Genomic DNA, 23,410 nt, shown 5'->3' with positions numbered 1-23,410 from the left:
GAGCATGTCTCAGTGATATGTACTTGTTTGGAAATAATTAACTAGTACATTAAGATCAGGCAGATTCCATTTTTACATTTGGAGATGTTTTACAATTTTCTTCTCACTTAAAAATCCATCCATCCATTTTCTGTACCGCTTATCCTCACTAGGGTGGCGGGGCGCCGGAGCCTATCCCAGCTAACTTCGGGCGAAAGGCGGACTACACCCTGAACTGGTCGCCAGTCAGTCGCAGGGCACATCTAGACACGGACGACCATTCGCACTCACATTCACACCGTCGCTGAGTGGGAACTGAACCCACGCTGCCCGCACCAAAGTCAGCCGAGCGGACCACTACAGTTAAAAAAATTTTATGAAATCGTTAAAACGTCTGGTTAGCACATCTGCCTCAGTTCTGAGGACCGGGGTTCAAATCCCGGCCCCGCCTATGTGGAGTTTGCGTGTTCTCCTCGTGCCTGCATGACTTTTCTCCACGTACTCTGAATCCAAATCCCAAAACTCAAGACAGTTTCCATAACCGAGTGAGGAAACCTTGACTTGTGTCATCAGCGTAACCAGTGTTTAATTTTGCAAACAGCCAAAAGAAAAAGACGAATACAAAAACCTCGTACAAAAAAAAAAATATAATTCTGTAATGTCGTAGTTGAAAATTATATCTTATACAAACAGATCAATCAGGGCCTCTTGTTGCATAATCAAAATCATTTTATTCACCTTTCATTACCATCCCAGAACAAATTTGTGTTTCCAAAAAAAAAAAAAAAAAAATCTCAACTTCACAAAATAAATAGCAATGCATCGTTTGTCCAGTTCAGATGAAGTTCAAGTGTGTGTCCTTGTCCACACCATAGTTAGTCTTGTGCTGCTCAAAGAGATTGCAAAGCTCATCCATGTACAACTGGTGAAGGGCGTCAAGATCCTCGACGGTCGGCTTCTCCTTCTTCTCCACCCTGATGGGCCGTCCAACTGCACACAGGTGACAAGTCGCAACAGGCTAAATGCAAGTTCTAATATGCCCAAGATACTTTTTCATGTTGATTTCAAAGTTTGTGGGTTGGGGTGCAGCAAACAGGGCACTTTTTACATCCAGGGCAAAAAGGCCAGGTGCTTGGACACCACTTGGGGTCTACGTGTGCAAATCCATCTTGTGCTGGGCTAGCACACTCTGAAGCGTACTCACGCTCGCTGACACTACTGTAGCCCGCCTGAGTTTTCTGCCAACATGAGGTTGGGAAATACATGCGATGTAGTTGAAGATATTGCCAATGTCCAAAGCTCATGCAGTGACCTCCAGTTGGCCCGCGGCATACACTGCAGGCGCAGTTGTCATTGGCGCCCACGGTACAGAGGTCAAATCAGTCAAAGTCTATCTTAGTGCACTCACCGATAGTATGGATGGCTTTTCTGTATGGCATGAGGCCAAAGGAGTATTGGAAAATCCCACGAGCATGGAAGAGTGGAAGGGAGATACCCATGATGCTTTGCAGCTTTTCTTGGACACTTCGAAGCCAGGTTCCTCTTGAGTTTCCCACTTGATCAAACACCTCATTCTCACCAAACGAGAAGACCGGCACCAGGTGAGCACTGGCAAAAAAAAAGGTTTCACAACAGGCATATGCAATCTATTGAGCACTTTAAATCTGTTCTGCTTATGATTCTCAATCTCAAATCACGCGACAAGCTTTCCCAGGAAATTCCGTGACTTGAACAAGCTTCTGTTTAACAAGTTGACGCTCAAGCCGCAAAAGACGCGACATGAATAGACTGACGCAATTTTGCCGACAAGCCACAGAACCTCGGAAAATCAGGCCCCTCTGCTCTCACCCATGCTCCATGGCCATTTTAATGAAACCTTTCTTCTTGGCCAACAGTACATTGTACGTCCCAGGGTGGGCATCAAGTGCCTCCGGGGCGCCACCGACGGCGATCGCAACAGCATTGCCGCCACCCCTCTGACGCAGGGGATAACTGGCGCTCTCTTTATCAGACGGAATCAGACCTGCAGCATTGCAACAGAGAAGAGTATACAATATGTGGTAGTCAAATGAACTTATGAATTCAATAATAATAAGTGTCAAAAATACCAAAAAAAATTGTCATCCATGGTAAAGGTTTCACTCAACTATAACACTTATTAGTGTAAAAACTTTTAACATTTTAACATCCAACTGTATGTTTTTCTAACAGTCTTTCACTTTGACGTAGACTTTAACCCAGGGCATTTCAGTTCTGTGGTGTATCAGTCTGAACACTAGGGGCACTATAAAAAAAAAGGGGTACATCGATAAGCGACAAAGAGGAAATAAAAAGTATGGTTGATATACAAGTAGGAATAAGGATGCCGTGTTATCGGTGTGTGTTGATTACAAAATAAATTGAGAGGACAACTGATATCATCTTCTTTTTTTTTACTCAATGTGACCAAGCCACAGTGTCGTCCGCCGCGGCTGAGCGGCGCAGAGCGGAGCGGCTGACGGGGCCCAAGAATATCAGTGTTTGCAGGACGGCCCGCTGTCGCAACTCGCGGACAAGCCGCTCCGACGCTGCCTGATCGAAGTTCATTGTCCATTTTGTATAGCATAACTTGCTGTTGGCTAACAAAAGTGTTATCATCCACGTTTACTTTAAAGTACTATGTCTCCCCACGGCTGACATGGCTTGTTGTAAGTCAGGATGGTAGATGGTATCGGTGTGCTAGTGTCGGAGCATTTTTTTTTTAAGTCAAAGTCTCGTGTGTACACAATTGAAGCGTAAGAGTAATGAAATCGTGCAAACCTGCGCACATTATGTAGTCTCTGAAGAATGGGGTTCGAAACCAAAGGGGCAGCATGAGCAGGTAGCAGGTGAGGCCTGGAAACAGTTGCCTGAAGCCTGTGGAGTAGGTGCAAAAATTGGTAAAGGCTCCTGCCACCAGGACTCCATGGGGGTGGAAGCCCAGGACATAGTTGTGTCGAGGGTCCAGTTCAGCTGTCTTCAGCAACTGGGGAAAATATCAAGACACAGACATACATTTCAACTGTTAGATCTTTTTTATGTTAATCGAGTGGAAATTTGTATGACACAGCATTTGTAGTGATTCCTGAAAGCGCCGCACAGTTGTCGCCCAGCTGCGTGGCGCTCGTACGGCACACGTGCCTTCTCCCTGCCCTCGTTTCGCCAGCCGTTTGCTCTTTGAACCCTTTCGCCGCGCAATCGACAAAATCCCACTATCCCTCCGCACGGCTCGCTTCGTACAGGCGACCGAACGCATTGCAAGATTTGGTTGCGAATACTGAGACAATCATTCATAACATCATAAGGCGCGCCGTAATGTGAGAAGAGGGATTCTCAGGGCCCGTGACTGACAGGAGCCCAAGATAACATTTTCAAAATGCAGCATTAAAGTGGTGGGGCCCAAAAGCAATATTTTTTTCATAAGCCCCTCAAAAGTATTCGATATACTGTATCAATATATATGTACTGTATATATGTATGTATGTAAACAGCATTGCTTTCCTCTATTTCTTTCTTTCGTATTTTGCAAAACTCATGCACTCACTTTGTCCAAATCATAAAGCGCTGGGCATTTCGGGAACCTTGACGACAAAAAAAAGAATCAATATAGATGTTACATAAATATTATAAAATGTTGTTTTATGTCACTGCAGACTACAGATGAGTTAGTATGGTAATAGCTGACAGTGGTAGTCAAAAACTTTCCCATGACAGTGTGTTTCACGTGTTCCCAATTATTATTTTTTTTAAAGGCACAGTAATCTTACTGTGCTGTATGGAAATGTATGAGTGAAGTCATGAAACGTTGTCCAAAAAAAAATGTCCTCCTTTCATTATTCTAGCATTTAGCAAATAGAAATAATGCAGATAATCCTAGTTGACCTAAAATAGGGACGGTTTAGTGTGATTTCATGTCAGACAGTGAGGGAAAAAGAACTTGTCTTTTTACTGTATATAGTGTACGTAAACATTCGGTTCCAACTGTACACTGAACTGTGCATTAAACATTAACAAAATGATTTGCCGATGGTCAGGTGAATTATTTTCTCTGATGATCAACACTGCAAAAGATTAGATAAGGTATATGGTAATGTGAGGAGTGTTGACATGTTTCACTATGAGCACTGAACATCTGGCCTCTTGTGTGGTTTGTTTTTGCACCATTATTTGTGGAAAAATAATCAGCTCCCCTCGGTGAGCGGGAGATTAGTACAGCATTTCAAGCTTCAAATGCTCTAACCATTTTCAGGCATCTCTGCAGCCACAAATGAAGAATTGAAAATATCAAAATGTGTATTGAAAAACTGCGATAGAGGCGCTCTGCAACATTTCTTTAATTTACATTATTTGATTTTCTGTATTGCTGTTTTCTATCTCGTGTATTGCATCCCGATAGGTTATGTATCTAACCGAGTGACCTCCAAGTTTGTCATATTCATTCTTGATGAGTCACACATCAAAATCATTATCGTGTCCTAAATAACACCTCCGCATGTTGTTTGTGGTGGATAAAACCTTGGGTCAGAACTTTAAATTGTGCATTCAATTGTGTTAATACTTCATTAGTGTAGTAACTGCACGTAGTATTTTACTTTAACTTGGAACTGCTGGACTTTATGCTATCTCACATGATACTAGACAAACAGATGTCGTAAGGTATCTGCCAAAGATGTAGCTGTCGTATACGGTATATGTTTTCAAAACTTAGAACCAAATAACTAAAGCACATGTATGTGCAGTAAATGAGAGAGCTTTTTCTTCCTGACTAATATGCAGAGACAAACTCGCTCCCCCAAAAGAAGTCTTTCGTGATCACACGTCAGCTGGTTTCGTTGAATCTGATCACGGTGTCATTAGAAACAGCGGTTAAAAGACTCCCAATGAAATGAACTGAAAAGGACACTCCTTCCGTTTTCCACATTGCCTCTTTGTCCCAGTATTAATGCGCCATAGAGTCAGATGACACTGGAAATAGCACATGCATAGGAGAATGTGGGAGAAGGAAGGTATAAAGGTTGGAAAAATTGGAAATCAATTACAAACTGTCGGAAATTCCAATTGGCATGTTGTTTTTTTTTGGGGGGGGGGGTCTGTACGAAGTATGTCAGAAAGGTTCCAGGACTGATGTCACAAAAAATACATTTCAAACCCGAAAATATCTACACAAGAAAATTCTACCATTATGAATGTTTTTCATATTTTTAATTAGAGATTAATCGTTACTGTGCGGAGGAGCAACAAATACCTTTAAAATTACATTTTACCGTAACATTTAAAATATATATAACTCAATATTAGTTTAAATCACATTGCTGGTGACACTAATGCAACAAACTATCACTTTAAACGCATGATGCTGATGATGAAGTTAATGTGCCAAACCATTGAATATTTCGTCATTTTTTAAAATTAAACTCGAGTGTAAGTTTGATGTTCTTATCTTGGGCATTTTTTTCTTGTAAAATGACAACTTTCTCCCTTGTACTTCTGCCAACCTTTCCCTCATAAATTGACATAACTCTTTCTTATAATATTGTGTTGTTTTCTATTACAGTGCTATTGTTTTTCTTTGCATATAAGGGAGATAGTACAGTGTCTTCCTCAGACCAATAAAAAGTAATGGATTTAATCTGCAGGTTTCACTCTATGAGCTCTTCAAACTCCCGGTAAACTGCGCTTTAAGTGTCAACGGCTTAACTTCGAACATAAATGTGACGTCAAATATTTGCTCAAAAAGCTGACAACTCCAAGAAATATCTATGCACAATTAGTGCTTGACCACAAGAGGGACACAACAGGCTAAAAGAGGGAGGACATGTACAGTCAGGATCTTCCTTGTTTTGAGTCAGAACAAGGTTAACAGGAGGGCGAACGACTTTCACGATTTGCTTGCCTTGCAAATATGCTTCAGGGCAAATCATAAGCAAAATTTAAGCAAAACTGCAAAACTATACCATTCAATCCGACCAAATTGCATCTCTAAGAAAGGGAGCAGTGTTTGGCCAATGGTTCTGATCATCAAATAAATGCAAAGGTCATTGTGAGAAATAGTTAAATACACTTATTGAAATGTGCTTATCTGGCTTCATTGCAAACGCACAGGAGAAGAGTGAGAGGCAGAGATCAATCGCAGACTTCCTCTCGTCAGTGAAATTTGAGCTGGCAGACAAGTGGGTGTAAAGTGAGCAGAAACCAGCCAGAACAGCGTCACACAAGACGGACAGTGGTGGGCTCACCGCACACAACATTTCCATTTTCACTTTCAACTGCTCCAATCTGGACTTGATGCATTTTACGTATGATACTAGTCAAACCGACGATGTCATACTGCATCTACAAATGATCAATCCATTCAACACTGCGAACCTTACGTGATACGCGCGACTAGTACTACTAGTGAAGCGCTAGATGTTAATTGTATAATGTCACTAGTAGTACTATAGTAGCACATAGTTGTGCAGCTGTAGTTGTTCTACTAGTGCGCTGAATTGTCTTACTAGTGAGGACGAAGAGCATACTAGAAAGAAAAAAGACAAATCTGGCCTATCAATAGATTTTTACGTACACGTGACAACATCTGGGTACTGGTCACCATCGGTACCATACTAGAGGACTGGCGTCTGCAAATTGCAACCAAAAATACATCTTAACAGTAACAAAGGATGGCTAGTAAGTCTTTGGGAAGTTATCGGAGGGGATTAGATCTTATTTCAGGAAAGCGGTATGATGCCAATGTGACGACATATGACTTCCGCTTTTGATGGCAGTCTCCGTATTAATTCGCTATACGAGCTTTTCATATGTCAGTATTTGTTTACATGCCCGAGGTGTGTTCAGTGACACTCCGTAAATGGGATGCAATATGTTCTTTGTTAGGAAAATGATTATTTGTATCAGAATGCTTTTGTTAAAACACTGTACAATCGCACTGTCATAACATGGAATTGATTTAGTTTTTGAATATACAGTAAGACTACATATGATCAGCGGTTAAGAAGATGGATTGTCAGCCAGAGCTGCTAGGAAGGCAAACCACCGTAGTTCCTTACTTGTGTCACGTGTTTTTGTTGTTGTTGTTGTTGTTTTTGGGACAATAAGGACAGATGTCTTGTTTTTGTTTTAGTTCCTCATTTTAAAAAAAGACTACTCAAGCGTCAACTTTTTCCTCATGTTGTTGAGATTGTAAGGTGAAATCTGCAGCTGGCTACTAGTGTGAACTAAATGGGTGGCAAACACGGAGAAATGGAATGGCCGTCAGCAACACAGAGTATAAGAAATATGAACCTTCATATTCACCTTCAACCTTCAGCGTGCACCCAAAACCAGAGACAGACTCATCGGTCGCTCATGGAAACGGTTGTCAAACCTTGCACACTGCGCAACAAGGTGTCATAGCATTTTTTACCCCCAAAAATTGTCAAAAGTCAATCGTGTGCATTATACATAGGTATAGGAGAAATGTATGCCGCCATCTAGAGGTTTTGAAAAAGCTGTACACTTTCATTCCACTATGTCACCGCCCCCTAGAGGTTATGAAAAAGGTGTACACCTTCATTCTCGTATGCCACCTAGAGGTTATGAAAAAGGTGTAGACTACACGTTCATTTCAATATGATAGGGGTATATATGATTGCATATATGCATTACACATAGGTCAAAGGTGTTTTCCAGAATTTTGAGGTCAACTTTTGGGGTGCGTATTATACATGGGTGCGCATTAAACATGAGAAATTATGGTAACTTGGGGTACATGTTACACAAAAACTCAACCAGTTGCTCCTATATGTCTGAAAATTTGTAGTACAATTCGAAATCACGCCGTCAGTGGCTCGAACGCCCGATGTGCTGACCACACACATTATCAGAATTCTTTGCCAAAAATATATCCTGTTTAACATTTACAATAATCGGTCAGAATCATTTTAGAGGCCCATATCCAATCGCTGATTTCAATTGAAATCATTGTTTCGAATCTCAATGCTTGGTCTCCCTTGTTTATTATAATCATGACTGATGTCTCATGAAGTTGTACTTATTTATTATTCGGTACTATTAATATTTAATGTTGTTTTTTTGGGGGGGGGAGGCATTTGAAAATAACTCGCTTCTCCCTATAGAACCTTTGTGCTGAATCCACCATCCAAAATTATCTTATTGATCATTAATAATATTTAGTTGGGCTTTTTTGGCATTTGGAACGAACTCGCTCCTCCCAAGAACCTTTGAGCTGGACCCGTTATGCATAATTGTTTGCCTCGGGACTGCCTGGGCCTTTGATGACTTTGAAACCTTTTCACGCAGTAAAAGATTGGACACATAACCCTCTGTGTAAACCTGACATTTATGTCCCTCATTTCCAAAGCTAGCTATTGACAAGCAATAGCCTCTAAATGAGTAAGGGTGTGCTTGGTGTAAATCATTTCTTTGGACTCTTAAAAGCAAACAGGACCTGGCCCAAAATACTTAACAAAGTACTAGCAATGAGTGAAAACATAGACGTTCCAGCGTCCAGAGCAGTAGCCAACAACAGCACAAGAGAGTTAAATCCATATAATGGTATTTATAATACAGTGATACCCCCGAAGTTTATCTCTTCCCACTGATCGACTTCCAATTTTCTTAGAAAAATGTATTGTAATTTTAATAATACGCTCCAGTGTCAACAACAATAGAATTACTGTGACACAGCATTTTATTTTATTTTTATTTTTATTTTTTTTTTACATTCATAAAAGTGCATGAAGAAGTTAACTGGTGGCCAGCAAAAGCAAATTCACCATTAATTAACTAACTTGAAGACATGTGGTAGATAAGGGCGCGTGTTGTGATGAATGACATGCAGATTGATTACTGTGTGTACCCAGGAGGTGAGTCTCCTCACATGAACCTGTTGTGCCAATTATTATTATATATCCATTATTCTTTGTATCGTATCAAGGATGTCTCCTGATTGACGCATTATCCATCCAATCACATTCAAGGAGCTTCACTGCCTCGCAGACAGTGGGAAATTTTGGAAATTTGCTAACTGGCGGCGGACATGAGGATTGGAAGCTGTTCGTCAGCTAGGGACAATTGCGAAATTGGTCCACTTGCTGCGAGGACATACGTAATGACGCTGCTTGATCGGAGATCAGATTAGATTAATCCAAAGGAGTACAGCAAGATGTCCTGAGCCATTTTGTTCTGAATTTCTGAGGTCACGCTTAGCCGCAATATGGATACTGAAGATCGTTTGATTAAAAGTCATCATCATCAGTATCGGCATTGCGGGTAAGCTTGACCTCAGAAAAAGCAGCAGCACTCTACATCTCACCTTGATAGGGAAGTAATCCCGCATGTAGTCCCATAGTTTGATTCCACACAAGTAAGGCACCCTGCGGCCTCCATGTGAAGGACTGTCATAGTCAAAGAACCACCAGACAGAATAAAGCACGCTGATCAACCAGTACCGAGTGAAGAGCAGGTAGACGAACAGGAAGATGCATGTGGGTGCTGAGGAGAGAAAGACAAAATTAGAGCTTTTGGGAGGAAAGCAAATAAGTGAAGAATTGATAAATGAGAGACTAGAGTGATTCTGTCAACAAGTTAACATTTATGTGCAGCGCCGTTAAAGGGCCAGCTTCTGTGTGGATTGGGAGATGTGCTTATCATGAATGTCACATACCCCCCATCATAAGCAGGCCATTAGAAGCATCTAATGGAGCGGCTTGAGGCAAAGCGAACACGTGATGCGCAACGTGACGTGCGGTTACAATCATTTGCTGTGCGTCACTGTGGAGTCGGCAAGTTGATCTCACTCGTGGGATTGAGGAAAATAAGCGCTGCAGACGCTTTGTTGATACGTGCAAACAATGCACCTGACCAAACGTCATCGTAAGAGACACTGCCCTGGTAGGAACCACAAATTTCTCTGCTTTTAATTTTTATTATATGTACAGTAATATTTATAACTATGGTGAAAATGTCCTTTAAAAAAAGAAAAAAAATTATTTTGTTTTTTTTTGTTTTTTTTGGTTTTTACATTATGATTGTATTTGTGGGGGGGGGGGGGAAATAACTTCAATGAAAAAAACAACTGTGCTTTTCTTGAAAAAAAATAAAATAATAAGGACATCGCTAAGCGACCGCAAACTTTTGAACACGACTGTATATTTGAAATCGGAAGTCAAGGAAAATAGTGGCAACCAAGTTTAAAGCTATCGTTTGATTTATATCAAGAAGGCGTTTGGTGGAAAGTTAACATTTGGGTCCAGATTTTCTGTCGATATGAAAATAACAAATCCATTTTTCAAGAAACATGAAGCAGACACTTTATTTGCTGTCGTGGAACTAGTAATAGATTTAAATGAAACACATCAATTCTTCCTCAGTTCCTTGGCACCAAGACGCCACAAGATGGTGCCAAATTATTACTTTCATTGCTTTGACCTGAGCACAATAAACAGCAAATAGTTGAGTTTTCAGCAAATAACAGAGGCTCGGTTCCCGCCCCCCCCCCCCCCCCCCCCCAAAAAAAAATCTGCAAATAGTTGAATTCACGAATGCCGAAGCACGAACATCCGGGGTTGATTGTAGCTCTTGCAATGCTTTACTCGTGACCTGTTTGGCTCCCTCTCTGAGACGCACATTTGTCAAGGTGACTTAAAACTTCACTCTCGAAAGAAACCACCACTTGTACACAGAAGTTGCACAACACATCGGATTAACATTTGACATTTGACGTACCACGCTATTAATTCTCAATCCCTGGTGTCTCTAATGCACCCACCCGAAAAAATGTGATCAAATACACTCACCCAAGGCGAGGAAGGAGAAAACCCACTGCAGCACCGCAACAGTCTGCAGTCTCCTGTGGAGGGGCACGCCGACTGGCGCAAAATCAATCTTCATTTTGGCCCGAGGAAAGAGCGAAAACTCGCAGAATCGCAACTGGTGGGTAAGGAAAGGAGCCAGTGAAGAAGGTCCAAAGTCTGCCCTCGCTTTCATCACCTGCTGATTGACTCACTGATCTCAGACACTTTGCTAAATCAGTCTTACCATATCATCCCACATCTGATCTTTGACCCTGTAAACCTTGACCTTCTTCATACAGAACCTTCAAACATGAGCGTATGACATATTTGGAGCAATGCAAAAAAGTTTGGCTCTTTTCGAAACTGCCTCTGTGGCACAAAGGTTCAGGTTTTGTAAGACTGAAAATGTCGGCCTCTGCAAAGGCAGCCCCATCTGGCTGAGAGAAGACAAAAGTGCAACTCCAGATGAGCAGCGGTTATAAATGACAATTCTCTTCATTCGTAGCGGAAGAAAAAGCGTACGACTCAATGTCACAAGGTCAACGTAGGTTATATGGATTAAAAGAGCCAATGACGTGCCTCGGAAACAGAAATCAAGACAATCCGATCGAGTACTGATATTACTTATATGTTCTTTATCAGTTTCCCTCATCTCATAATTTCCCAGCACCTGTTGGGCAATATTTCACTTAGTTAAAAAAATATATATAATAAATCCGATGATTTCGCATGGCACTAATGTGTTATTGTTGCACAGTGGTTGGGAATTCTTGAAAATGGATGTGGCAATGAATCTTGAAATTTGTTTTTATATTTTCATGGTTAGTATCATTTATAAATGTGTACACACATCCATTGTATTTTTTCCCCCGTATATTAAATAAAACAACAACAAATGCCTCAAAATTACTTACAAAGGAGTGAGAAGCATTATTGAATTCGACTCCATGAATAAATAGATCTACTAATAAATTACTTCAAAATAATAACTACTTTTAAATAATAAAATGGCTCTGCTATTGAAAGTAAATATAGCTCCATAATGAATGTTATTGTTCATTTGCCTGTGTTTGTCCTAAAGGCTTTACGGCCTAAAGATTTTACACTGAATACATTTACACGTCCAATTGCAAGCACATCTACAAACATGCAGTACACATGTAATAGCCAGATATTTACGTCATTATTTCATTGATGATCAGTTTGGAAGGGTACAAAAAGGCACCAATGATCGGATTGAGACCGGAAGTCGCGTTATGATTCAAAATAAAAGTAAACTTATTTGCTTCGAATTGGGAGCGCTGGTCTCCTATTTCAAATGTAGTACGGAACAGACACAAAGATGTTGTGATTAGCGCAAATGACGTCGTAAGGTTGATGCCCCCCCCCCCCCCCCAAAAAAAAAAAAGCAGCAACCTTTTCCGGTGCTGAACCCGGAAGTCATCTGCAAAATGTCTGGCTTGACGTTCTCATCCCCAATTACGGACACAGACCACATCCGAGCAGAAAACGGTCATTTGGGCTTAGATCTTGCTTTTAAGAGTGCAATGATCGGCAACGCGCGCGCGGGCGTGCTTTAGGAGTGCGATGGATTTGTGTTTCTTCGAATCTAAGCTGAAGTAAAACGTCGGCTCGCCCAAACACGCCTCCGTCGTCGACAGCGATCCTCCATTCCATTTTGATTCCGTGACCGATCCGCAATCTTGCCAGCATGGCGTGGCCGTGCATCAGCAGGGCGTGCTGCATGGCCCGCTTCTGGAACCAGGCGGACAAGGCTGACATCGCAGTGCCTCTGGTGTTCGCCAAGCGCACGGACGCCGCAGAGATGCAGCGCGTCCGGCCGCAGCCTCCGTCGCGGGCCGGGGTCGCCATAGAAACGCAGCCGCCGCCTCGCAGCGCGTCGGAGGAGCGCGTGTGCAGCTCGGTCACGAGGGAGGACTTTAAACACTGGAGAGTGCGCCCCCAGCCCAGCTGCAAACCCAAGAACGAGTACCGCGGCCCAGAAATACCGTTCGACAGCGAGACCCAGTACCAGAAAGACTACAAACCTTGGCCCATCCCCAAAAGGCGCGACCACCCGTGGATACCCAAGCCGTCCGCGGACACGTCGCATCGCCACAGCGGCGTGGAGAAAAGCGCCATTGCCGACCAAGTGCAAGAGAAACACCTCATGCGGAGCCACCGGGGGAAGAAGAGGCCGAGGGCGGCGGAAGGCGAAGGGCGCGCGGCCGCCGATGCTGTCAACAGGCAAATTCAGCAGGAGACTTCCGCCGGCACCTCGTACAAGTGAGTACAAACCCGCAGCCATTCCCCAAGTCGCACTTGGTCGCGGGGTTCTTGCAGCCTTTTCTGCAATTTGCTGGAAAAACTCACCTATATGCTGTTTTGAGAAACTGCTACTTCGGCGCCATCTTCGTGGAGTTTCATTCCTGCAAAAGCAAAGCTTTTTTCGGGGGTTGCGTCAATTGCTTGCCAATTTCAGCCGTTTCGGGCAGTACTTTGACGATGAGGGGGCGGGATCGTCGGAATTCGGAGACGCCGGCCTCCGGGCGTGGTACCACGTGCCGCAGCAGCGCTGATCTCGACTGGAAGTCGTAGCGAGAAGGAGAATATTCGATGTTCACACGGCGCAGAGAGAATTCACTTTATTGACGGCGGGGGATTTTCAGAGTGCTTACGGCCTAACGTTGCGTTTTATGCATTAACTCTATTTGCTTCCATTCGTTTACAAATCACGATTGCGCTTTGTAAACGCGTATTTACTTCAGTTAGCCCTCGGTAGAGTCAACATTTTCGGGGGTACATCATATTTTTCCCTAACATGAGGAATAATCAAAACAATCGTGATTATTGTTTTGGCCATAATCGTGCAGCCCGTACCTGTAAGTGTCGTTGTGTGCTCGCTTTGTTTGTGTGTGTGTGTGTTAAAGACACAGTTGTTTGAAGGTTTATAGTTAGCGTAACAGCCAGGCTCATTTCTGTTAACCCATCTATGGCATTTCACACCATATGTTAGCCAGATGACGTTTGTTAGTCGAAGTTAGACATTTTGTGTTTAAGTGCTCCATGTTCCATGTTCTTGTTTTACAGTGGCAAATGAAAAAGCATCGAAACAAGCACACTGAAAAGTGCCTTAAAGCAGCTCAACTGTGGCTTAATATTGCGGATGGTGGGCACAGGTGCTAATTTGAAATATTTATGAAATGCAATTACTGTACACGGGATAGTCACTGCATTCAACCATTGTCAATTTACTGTGTATGTAATTCACAACTCAAATTTGAAAGGTAAAGACGAAAAGAAAAAAAACAAAAGGAACTCAAGGAGAAGAAAAGGAAAACAACGCTGAGTCGAGCCAAGTCAAATCGATGGCAAAAACAACAATCCATTTCAAACTCAATTCTATTGTATCATATTGAAGGCACTTTATCTTGAATGCCATATTATGCCTCATAATAAGTCACGAGTGGGCGACGTCAGCCCCCTGAGCCTTTGTTCATGTTCTCTTTATTCAAACAGACAAAGCCTACTCTGTCATAGTGTACTGACCAAGAGGGAACTTTTTTGTTTTTGTTTTTAATCTATTATAAAGTGGAGGGAAAAAATAGCACTTGAAAGTCCTTTTTTTCCTGTGACAAAGAAGCAGGAGCTGGAGGTTCATTGAGTTCAGAAAGAGAGAGTCTTGATTTCCCATGTAGCAATGAAACATCTTTTATTGCACTGAACTCTCCAACCAAATCCTTTCAGATGAGACTTTTCGTTCGGAAATGTCTCCCCCCCACCCCCCCCTGCGCTCTCAAAATCCTCCCCTGTCTTCTGAATGACTTTGTTAGCAGAATGTAGCCCACAGCAGCGGAGTGACTGACTTTTGAAAATGATCCTCTTAAGAGACCCTGCAAAGCCTTGCTTCTACTGACAAGCAGTGAACACAGCAATGCAAAAAAATCTACTTCAGCAAGAGCGAAGTTGGGCACAACACGAGAAAATGGTGGGTATTACCCTTCCCCAGATAGTTCAACTGATTTTTATGGTCTGTTGCCGTTAAGCCGAGTTCACATATTTTTACCAAAATGTAATCCTAAAATCTCTACTGATACTCATTTGTTCCATCAGTTCCTCGTCGGGCCTACTAAAGCTGTTTTATGTAACCCATTTAATCTCATATTAGTGTGTGTGATTACACTTAATTCACACTACATATACCATTGAATGAGTTGCGTAAGATACTGGTCCAAGCCTTCTTGAAATAGCGCGCGTGAAATGCAACCAATCAAAGTGCCAAGCGTCACATGCATCATAGTGAAGGTTACCCGAAAAAACTCAAAAGTCCGCGGCTCAAACTCCATCATCATTGACCCACATCTAACGTTAGTTATTGTCAATACTCCAGTCGACATTTAATGTTTGCCGAGAAAATTAGGGAGGGCAAAATCCCTGACGCTCTTCACACTGCAGGATAATCGAGCCTGTTTATGTGTATCCCACTTTATAGAATTTACCTGAGGGACACTCTCCTGCAATGTCTTCTGTTCCAACAGACTGGTAGAAAGTGAATAGATGGACACGTTCTAGTGACTTATAGTATCAACTACAATAAATGTTTTCAGCTGCTGACCTGGCTCGTCATGCTCATATTAGTAAACAATAGACGTATGGTTTGATCTTATTTTGCTTGTACATGTATCGTGACAATGCTTGCTTAGCAATAAGTAGTTTTCTAGTATCGCAGCCCATATTGTACCACGTTCAAGCGGAGTTGCATGCTGCGTCCTGGCGCGTTTCCACTCCTGTGGGCGCCAGCGATTGGTTGCAGCGGAGAAGCCTTTCCCTGCACGTAAACTGCACCACAGCGGGTCAGCCCGGTCAGCAGCTTTAGTCTCCACAGCAAGAAATATCATCATGATAAGAATAGCTTGTGATGTGTACGAACATCCGCCAAATAACAAACATGCCGTCACATTAGTGAGAGGGGATTTATTTGACATTAGATTTTTATTTGGAAATAGTCATGAGCCCAATTTAATTTAACCGACTAACATTTTTTTTTCCTCACTAATGTTCACGCTTTGTAGTTTTAAGTATTTTTTTGAAGCTTTATTTTACAAAAAAAAAAAAAAAAAAAGTTTTGTTTAAGCCTGTCCTCTTCATTGTCAGCCATTTTAGAAATGATATTATTGTTGGATCCCCATCAGAAGCAGAGAACTGTGATTGAATTTCTGGCTTTGGAACGGTAACCACCGCTAAACATTTTCAAAAAGTTTCAAATGTGTATGGGGAAACTGCTGAAGGCTGCAAAGCACAGTCAAAAAGTGGGTGTCCAGGATCAAAGGTGAAGAACCAGAGCCTGGCACTATACCCGGGGATGAACCAATGAAGATGTTGTGCCGCTCCTTTGCTTGTCATGGAGGTCACTCAAAGTAGGCTATTATTCGGTATTTTTGTTCATGTGGGGGGGAATATGTTTTCCCATCACAACGCGTAATCCATCAAATAAGGGACGCAAAAATTAAACTGTTGAAGTATCACTGAATAAGATCTGTAACCTCACCTCCTGCTATTGTTGGATAAGTGAGAGGCATCTCAATCTTGGAAAAGCTATTTGATTTGAATTAAGAATAAAAGCATCAAAGTTGCTTCAAAACAAAGGACATTTTATTAATTATTCAGTTTTTCTGAGATGTTTGGGGGCCTCAGGCAATTGCCTGTGTTTTCCCAATCGTCCGTCCGCCCCAGTTAATGGGGAAACAGAAGTTCCGAAACTCCTACAACATAATACATAATGGTATTTTGGTTGTTGTATTATTTGTTGCAGCAGACTCACTTTCATTGATTGACAACTGCGCAGTAGATCAGTGTTTATTTCATCCGATTTGCTCTATAATTCCACCTTTTTTGTTTTAGCTACTACCATGGTGATACAAAGCCACTGATGCCCAAAGCACGTGCTTTGATTTTCTGCTCTGTTGCTGGTTAGCTTTGTAAAATGGTCCCCTATCATTATGCAAATGTGCTAAAATCTCAGTTGAGATCTTAATATCATACTATGTATTACACAGTATATGTACGAATGTATTCCCAAATCATGTGTATTTGAATAAATATAATGTACTGGTATTATGTATGGAAATAATATATTTTCATTCATTCAATTATATATTATTGCCTTAGTCACTTGTAAATCCAGTCTAAAAGCTTTCAGGTTCGGCCGTAGTGTATCAATAATGTATCACGAGAGAGCGAAATCTTAAAACATAAAACAAAAAGGTTTGGAAATGTGTGTTTGATAGATTATTTATGTATGACAGTGTTTCTTGCCAATAAACTTTAGCCCATTTGTGTTTTGTTTACTGTATACAGTATACCCTCCCGTAGTCTCAAGTCCATGCGGATCTCAGGAACACAGGAATTATTGTTACGCTGAGCGTGAATAGCATCGACAGAATGTTATTGTACAGGCTGGTGTTCCGCACTGTGGAACCTTTACACGTTCCCAGCCGACACCCTGTGGCGTTATACACCCGTCCTTGGATGCCATTGTACTGTATCATCTGTTTTTGCGCTGCAGCTTCTTGGTCCATCCTGGCCCTGAAAGCGAGCCTAAGTCCTGTTATGTCATCACTCGCTGTGTGTGATTTGCTTTCCATCCCTGCAGTGCGCTGATGGTAGTAGTTCTCTTTTTAAAAGCCATGTCCCAGTCATCAGCCTTTGTGCTATGAACAATTTACTTTTCACGTTATGACATGATTTAAGCCCTCTGGCTTGTTTAATCAATTATTAGTTAAAACTGTGGGCATATTTGTGCTCGAGGAGTCAATGGAATAGAAATCTGTGCAAACCAACCAACTGGAAGATGAAGTCAAAGGTATCACCTAATAGTTGAGCTTAATTATCTAAATTAAATGCACAGCTTTTGTTTGATTAATTTGAGAAAGACGTGTCAGCTGACGACCTATTTTAATGACCCAAATGCAAAAAGCAATTGTAACCTTGTAAACAATCGCAGGCCCCCAAATGTATTTGCATGGAGGCTGTCATTTTTTCCATCTAGAATGTTCTATTAATATGGCACTGGCTGCCTTTAAAGGTAGTGCAACATATATAGTACATGCAATTTAAATCTGTACATACATTCTTTTCTTGTAATATAGTATTGTAGTAATTGGCCTGCAAAGAATGGGACAAACATATACTTTTTAAACACTTGTCCTTCTGCAAAACATCTTTAATTAAAATGTTTCAACTGTGTGTTGGTTATTGTTCCCAATGCAACTTCATTATAACATTCAGCCAGCTCTTAACCTGCGAGAAATGTATTCTCTGCTATAAATAGAAAGTTTCACACAGTCTCCAAAGTATTTATTTATTTTGTTGTCCTTTTTTTTTTTTTACTTCTAATGATGCAGCAGGACATTAGCCAAGTATTGACTGCTTTGCCCTGTGCTTCAAGCTGCTGCCTAATGTAACTTTATTTACAGTGGCCAAGGACATTTAAATGTGCCTCGCTGTTGTTTACAGTGTGTGTTCATGACTCTGCTGGAGCCAAAGGGGAAGACTGATATTTGTCATCAGATTAGTCTGACGCAGTGGTGGAAACAAAGCTCAAATACTGTACTTTGTTTTTTTTCTAAAGGCGACTTGCTGATGAGTGGTTCAATGCAAAGGGTTTTCGCACATTTGTCACTATATTGACATTTTCTTTCAAGGTGTGATCAGATAGTAGACATAAAGTAATTTTATAGCAGCGTGCATGCATCATTGACATTGTTGCGCTCAAAGCACTCAGTGAACATGCAGGAAAACTAAAGTTGTAAAGACATCCATGTTTGATTATTATCAGTGTTTCGCCAGCTGTAATGACGTCTGAAGGTGACCATGAGGTTGCCCAGAAACCAGAAAGCCTCTGAGAGTATTTGTTTCCCCTTTTGACTTTGTGCCAACTCTAGCAACTTATTACTGGTTCATATTTAACATGCAATGATAGCAATCAATCAAAGATTGTATTGGATTAATTTAGTGGTCCTGGTTGAATGCTTTTGGTGTTTTCCAAACTTTGAAATCCATTTGGAGTATTCTGAAACAAATTATATGTATTTACCTAGACCTGCAAATTCTATAAACATACCTTTTGTCATGTTGAAACACTTCATTGACTCCAGTCAGAGCATGATCCCGTTGTTGATTATTAAATATTTTTATCTTTTACAAGTTAGTCTGTGTGCACATTCAAAAAGACGACTTCAAAATAACACTCGAGCACTAAGCATAAATTACATGCAAAAGCCTGGGCATATAGTGTCCACATACTGTAATATCCCACTTACAGTACCATCATTTCTCGTGTATAATGCGCCCCCATGTATAATACGCACCCCCAAAGTTGACCTCAAACTTCTGGAAAACCCTTCTACCGATGTATAATGCATTTTTACAATGCATGATTTTGCTTCTACCCATGTGATCAAAACGTGGTATTATCAGTATTTTGTTGTTGTTTTTTTCAAACAATTATTCTAAAGCACTGGGTTTGAACACTTAATCCTTTTTTTTAGCTCTTATTTTGAAATTCACAGCTCTACTTTTATTTTGTAAATTAGAAAACACACAGTTGTGCTCATATGTTTGATTACCCAGGCAGAATTTGTAAGATGGGTACAGTTCTTTAAAGAAAACATGAAGGACCAGGCGTAACACATCCATCCATCCATTTTCTGAGCCGCTTCTCCTCACTAGGGTCGCGGGCGTGCTGGAGCCTATCCCAGCTGTCATCGGGCAGGAGGCGGGGTACACCCTGAACTGGTTGCCAGCCAATCGCAGGGCACATAGAAACTAACAACCATTCGCACTCACAGTCATGCCTACGGGCAATTTAGAGTCTCCAATTAATGCATGTTTTTGGGATGTGGGAGGAAACCGGAGTGCCCGGAGAAAACCCACGCAGGCACGGGGAGAACATGCAAACTCCACACAGGCGGGGACGGGGATTGAACCCCGCACCTCAGAACTGTGAGGCTGACGCTCTAACCAGTCGGCCACCGTGCCGGCGTAACACATTGAATTTTATTTTAATGGGATTCAAATTAAACGGTCAAGCATTTCATAAAAGCATTATCTTTAAACAAAACATAACCATAAAGACATTAATGATGGTTGTTGTTCAGTCATCAGTCATATTTAAAAAAAAATAATAATTTTCACAAATTCTGCCAGGGTACGTAAACTTGTGAGCACAACTACATATATGCAGTCATACGTACCCCCTGTCATATTGGAATGAAAGTGTAGCTACAGTTTTTTTTATAATCACTAGGTGGCGGTGGCATTTTGGAATGAAAGTGTACAGCTTTTTCATAACCACTAGATGGTGGCATACATTTATAAAATGTGTAAGTATTTTCACTTTGCTCCTATACCTATGTATAATGCGTACTATTGACTTTTGACAAGTTTTTTGTAGGGGAATTACGGTATTTACGGTTTGCTATTCACGAATTCATCTAATTCAATTACATTTCAATAAAATTTTATGTATATAGCACAAAATAAAAACTGAAGTTCTCTTAGGGCATCTCTTAATTAATAAGTAATGTTAGATGAGTTAAAAATCCTTTTAAACTGTTTTGAGATCATAGTTTGAGGTATATTTACATTTTAAACTAGTATTATAGGCAATGATAAACATGGTGGTGCGTCCATTACTTGTACACTTCCTCCACAGATCATTGCACTTTATATCAAAAATTGGAATGGACACCTTTTCCTGTACGACGAGATAAGCACCGACTGACCAAGTCTTGAAAGGCAACATGCAACCATACATACTTACACACATCATACTTTGCTCCCATTTGCTTCACTTTATTAAACTGGTCTCATAATAAAACAGAAGATTGTATTTAAAGAGTTATTTATAACTCGTAACCAATGTGGTCTACATCACACTGCATAGCTTTGCACTTCGGCCCAGTGTACCCTCAACTATTTGCTTTAAATCAAAGGGAATAAACTCAATTACACCTTGACACGGCATAGAATATTGTCTGTACACAATAAAATGGAAAGGCCAGATCTTTTTTTGTTCATCTGGCTTTTATTAAATTTTGGAAACAGGCTCTTTCCTCACCCTCACAATGACCACGTGGCTTTTCTTCCCACAGAACCGAATTTAAGGCTTATAGAGATGTGAAGCCTGCCCAGATGATCCGGGCCAAGTCCCAGTACCTACCTCCGGACGAGAAGACCCGGTTGGAAACCAGCTATAGTGCAACATTCAAGGGACAAGCCCCGCTGCAGCCCACTGACAATAAAGCCCAGGAGAGGAGAAGGATACGCAGTTTGTACAGCGAGCCTTACATCGACCCCATTAAACAGGTGAGCGCTGAACTATTGATTCAACTGTACAATGTTTGTATTACAATTACCTTCAGAAATTGCCTGTGAATGCTGAGAGAAGAGAGACAAAATACAAAAGAAAGAAAAATAAAAAAGCTGTGGCTAAGACTCATCCATCCCCCCCCCCAAGCATTGGTACAGCTTATTAGTTGTTGTTGAGATATATTTACAGGACAACAGCAACAGTTGCGGGCATTGACATGCTAACTTGGCACTTGAGGTATGTGAGCGTTTCCCTCACAGTTCTGAACTTGGGATTTGAAGACATTGTTTCATGCAACCAAAGAAATACGGTGAACTCCCTCATGTTCTCTGTTCGGCATTCGCAAATTTACCTATACGCAGATTTATTTTTAACCAATCCTCTAGTCACGAAAAAACTCACTTATCAGTTGTTGTTTTTTGTGCTCAATAAAATGAAATAAAAGTATACTTTGGTGCCATCTTTTGGCATCGTGGTGCCAGGGAAATTTACCACCATCTTGTGGCATTTTGATGCCAAAGAACTGTGTTGAAGTGAGTTGAGGAGCTTCATTTCGACAAAAGTACTGCTCTGCCTCCATCTTTGGGCATCAATAGGCAGTTATAAACCTTTTTAGGGGGATGTCACAATTTGCGGCTGGACTCCGAATATCGGGGGTTCACCGGAGTACCTCAGCAGAGGCCTCACTATCTGGCTAGCTGCTGGATCTACTTCTTTTGCCGGCTTACTCATTTAGAGAGTCATCAGTTGCCTCTGTTGGGTGCCGGCACCCAGTCTCAGCATTCACACGACTGTTAAAACTGAAACTGAAGCATTTCAGCTCATGTCCGCTATCCAACATCCTCAGGTGGACAGGTCTACTGTCCCTCGCACTAAAGCCAAAAAGCCCGGGGCCGTAGCAGCCGGCCAGGGCAAGCTAGTGAAGAAAGCCAAAGAGCAGAGCACTGCACTGAGGGGTTCCAGAAAGATGACCTCGGAGAACCAGCCCGTGAGCCGGCCAGCATTGGGGGACAAGGAGAAAAGTAAAGAGATGAACAACAAACTGGCTGAAGCAAAAGAGTAAAAACCATTTAGCACCTTTCATATCTTATGTTTTGGGGGGGAAAGTAAACACAGAGGCTGCAAAATAGTTTTTTCTCTTCTGTCGACATCCTCTTTTTTTTTTTTTTTTTTTTTTGCTTCTGCTTTGCTCCCATTTGCTTCACATTTGTACAATATTAAAATAAGATGAGGTCATCTTTCCATTGTTGAATTTCAATTGCTCCTGTCACAAGTGGGCATGAGTGGTTTTTTTCTTTCTTTTCTTCCTCTGCTACTTGATGCCACCCCCACTCTGATCGCCTCCATTTCCTGGTTGCTATGGCGACAGGCTGCCTGCCTCGCCAATGCAATGGATAACGCTTGCATCTGCCGTTTGGCTTGATCAACTGAGCAGATCCTTGTACTGAGTTTATCAAAGATTAGCAATGATTGGAACTACTGAATAGAAATAACGATGAGAGCTGAGCATCTTTGATAAATGTCCTGCTTGGTTAATCATAAGTCTCTGATCCACGTCTTTTTTTTTTTTTTTGTACCTGCTATTTTATTTTAGTTGCCATTTGTGTGTTCATGCTTTAGGTATGACTGTATGCACGATCATAATTCTTTGTGACTTGGAGCCCAGTTTTCTCTAAATCTGTCTTTTAATGAGCAAGTACAGTTGTTTGGATCCCTTGGAGCATTTACCTCCTACATACTCACATGGCTATTTTAGTTTAGCTTAGTTCAATATTATTATTATTATTTATTAAATTATTTTTTTTTCCAAGTTTGCTGCCAGCAGACAATCTGAATCACTTATTACGCATCCAACGTTATGCACACGCATAAATATTATCTCTGAAGGTCCCCATGGCATTTAAAATGAGCATAGCATCATCACGCTGGAGGTTCTGGCAGGGAAGAGTTTAGGTGAAGCGAAAAAAACGTATTGAGCGTTTGGAGTCACACAAAATGCAAAGTTTTTGGCCTCAGTTGTCGTTATTAGCGAGACTGATCCTTCAGTAAAACTACACAGTCCGTATGGAATACTGGCTTTTTCATACATACTTAGGCCATGCTGTATATAACCAACGTGATTAGACCGCCATGACAGCTCACGATGGCAACATTACAATATTAATATTTTGATTTTGTACGGTTAGCTTTTGCTAATAATGGCAGCATTATTTTCAGTTCTTTGTTGCCCACATTGTCTTGTTAG

The 23,410-nt window shown here is 41.3% G+C and overlaps 2 protein-coding genes across 7 annotated transcripts in view; one reads left to right on the top strand and one right to left on the bottom strand.

The window, feature by feature from the left end:
* Positions 1–717: 717 nt before the first annotated feature.
* On the bottom strand, positions 718–11,358 carry mogat2 (monoacylglycerol O-acyltransferase 2). 2 transcript variants are annotated; one of them, XM_061752743.1, is made up of 7 exons: positions 11,038–11,358; positions 10,797–10,929; positions 9,314–9,492; positions 2,779–2,983; positions 1,828–2,002; positions 1,388–1,587; positions 718–969 (listed from the first exon to the last, which is right to left on the bottom strand). In XM_061752743.1, exons 1-7 carry the CDS (start codon positions 11,086–11,088, stop codon positions 815–817), a joined length of 1,098 nt encoding a protein of 365 aa, XP_061608727.1. In that variant the 5' UTR covers positions 11,089–11,358; the 3' UTR covers positions 718–814. The 2 variants fall into 2 exon arrangements, with proteins under 2 accessions (XP_061608727.1, XP_061608726.1); XM_061752742.1 differs by lacking the exon at positions 11,038–11,358 and having other exon boundaries at positions 10,797–11,014.
* An 862-nt stretch (positions 11,359–12,220) lies between these two features.
* map6a (microtubule-associated protein 6a) overlaps positions 12,221–23,410 on the top strand; it is a 16,857-nt gene continuing 5,667 nt past the window's right edge. For 3 of the 5 annotated variants that reach the window (XM_061752738.1, XM_061752736.1, XM_061752740.1), the window contains exons 1-3: positions 12,221–13,079; positions 20,948–21,161; positions 22,013–22,224. In XM_061752738.1, coding sequence (XP_061608722.1) covers positions 12,505–13,079; positions 20,948–21,161; positions 22,013–22,224 — 1,001 coding nt within the window. In that variant the 5' untranslated portion in view covers positions 12,221–12,504. The remainder of the gene's footprint in view (positions 13,080–20,947; positions 21,162–22,012; positions 22,225–23,410) is intronic. The other 2 variants (XM_061752739.1, XM_061752737.1) reach the window with 1 other exon arrangement.

This window comes from Phyllopteryx taeniolatus, chromosome 17 (genome assembly GCF_024500385.1).
Source record: "Phyllopteryx taeniolatus isolate TA_2022b chromosome 17, UOR_Ptae_1.2, whole genome shotgun sequence".
Lineage (NCBI taxonomy): Eukaryota > Metazoa > Chordata > Actinopteri > Syngnathiformes > Syngnathidae > Phyllopteryx > Phyllopteryx taeniolatus.
Note: the sequence above shows the minus strand (reverse complement) of the source record. Positions and strands in the feature narration are given on the sequence as shown.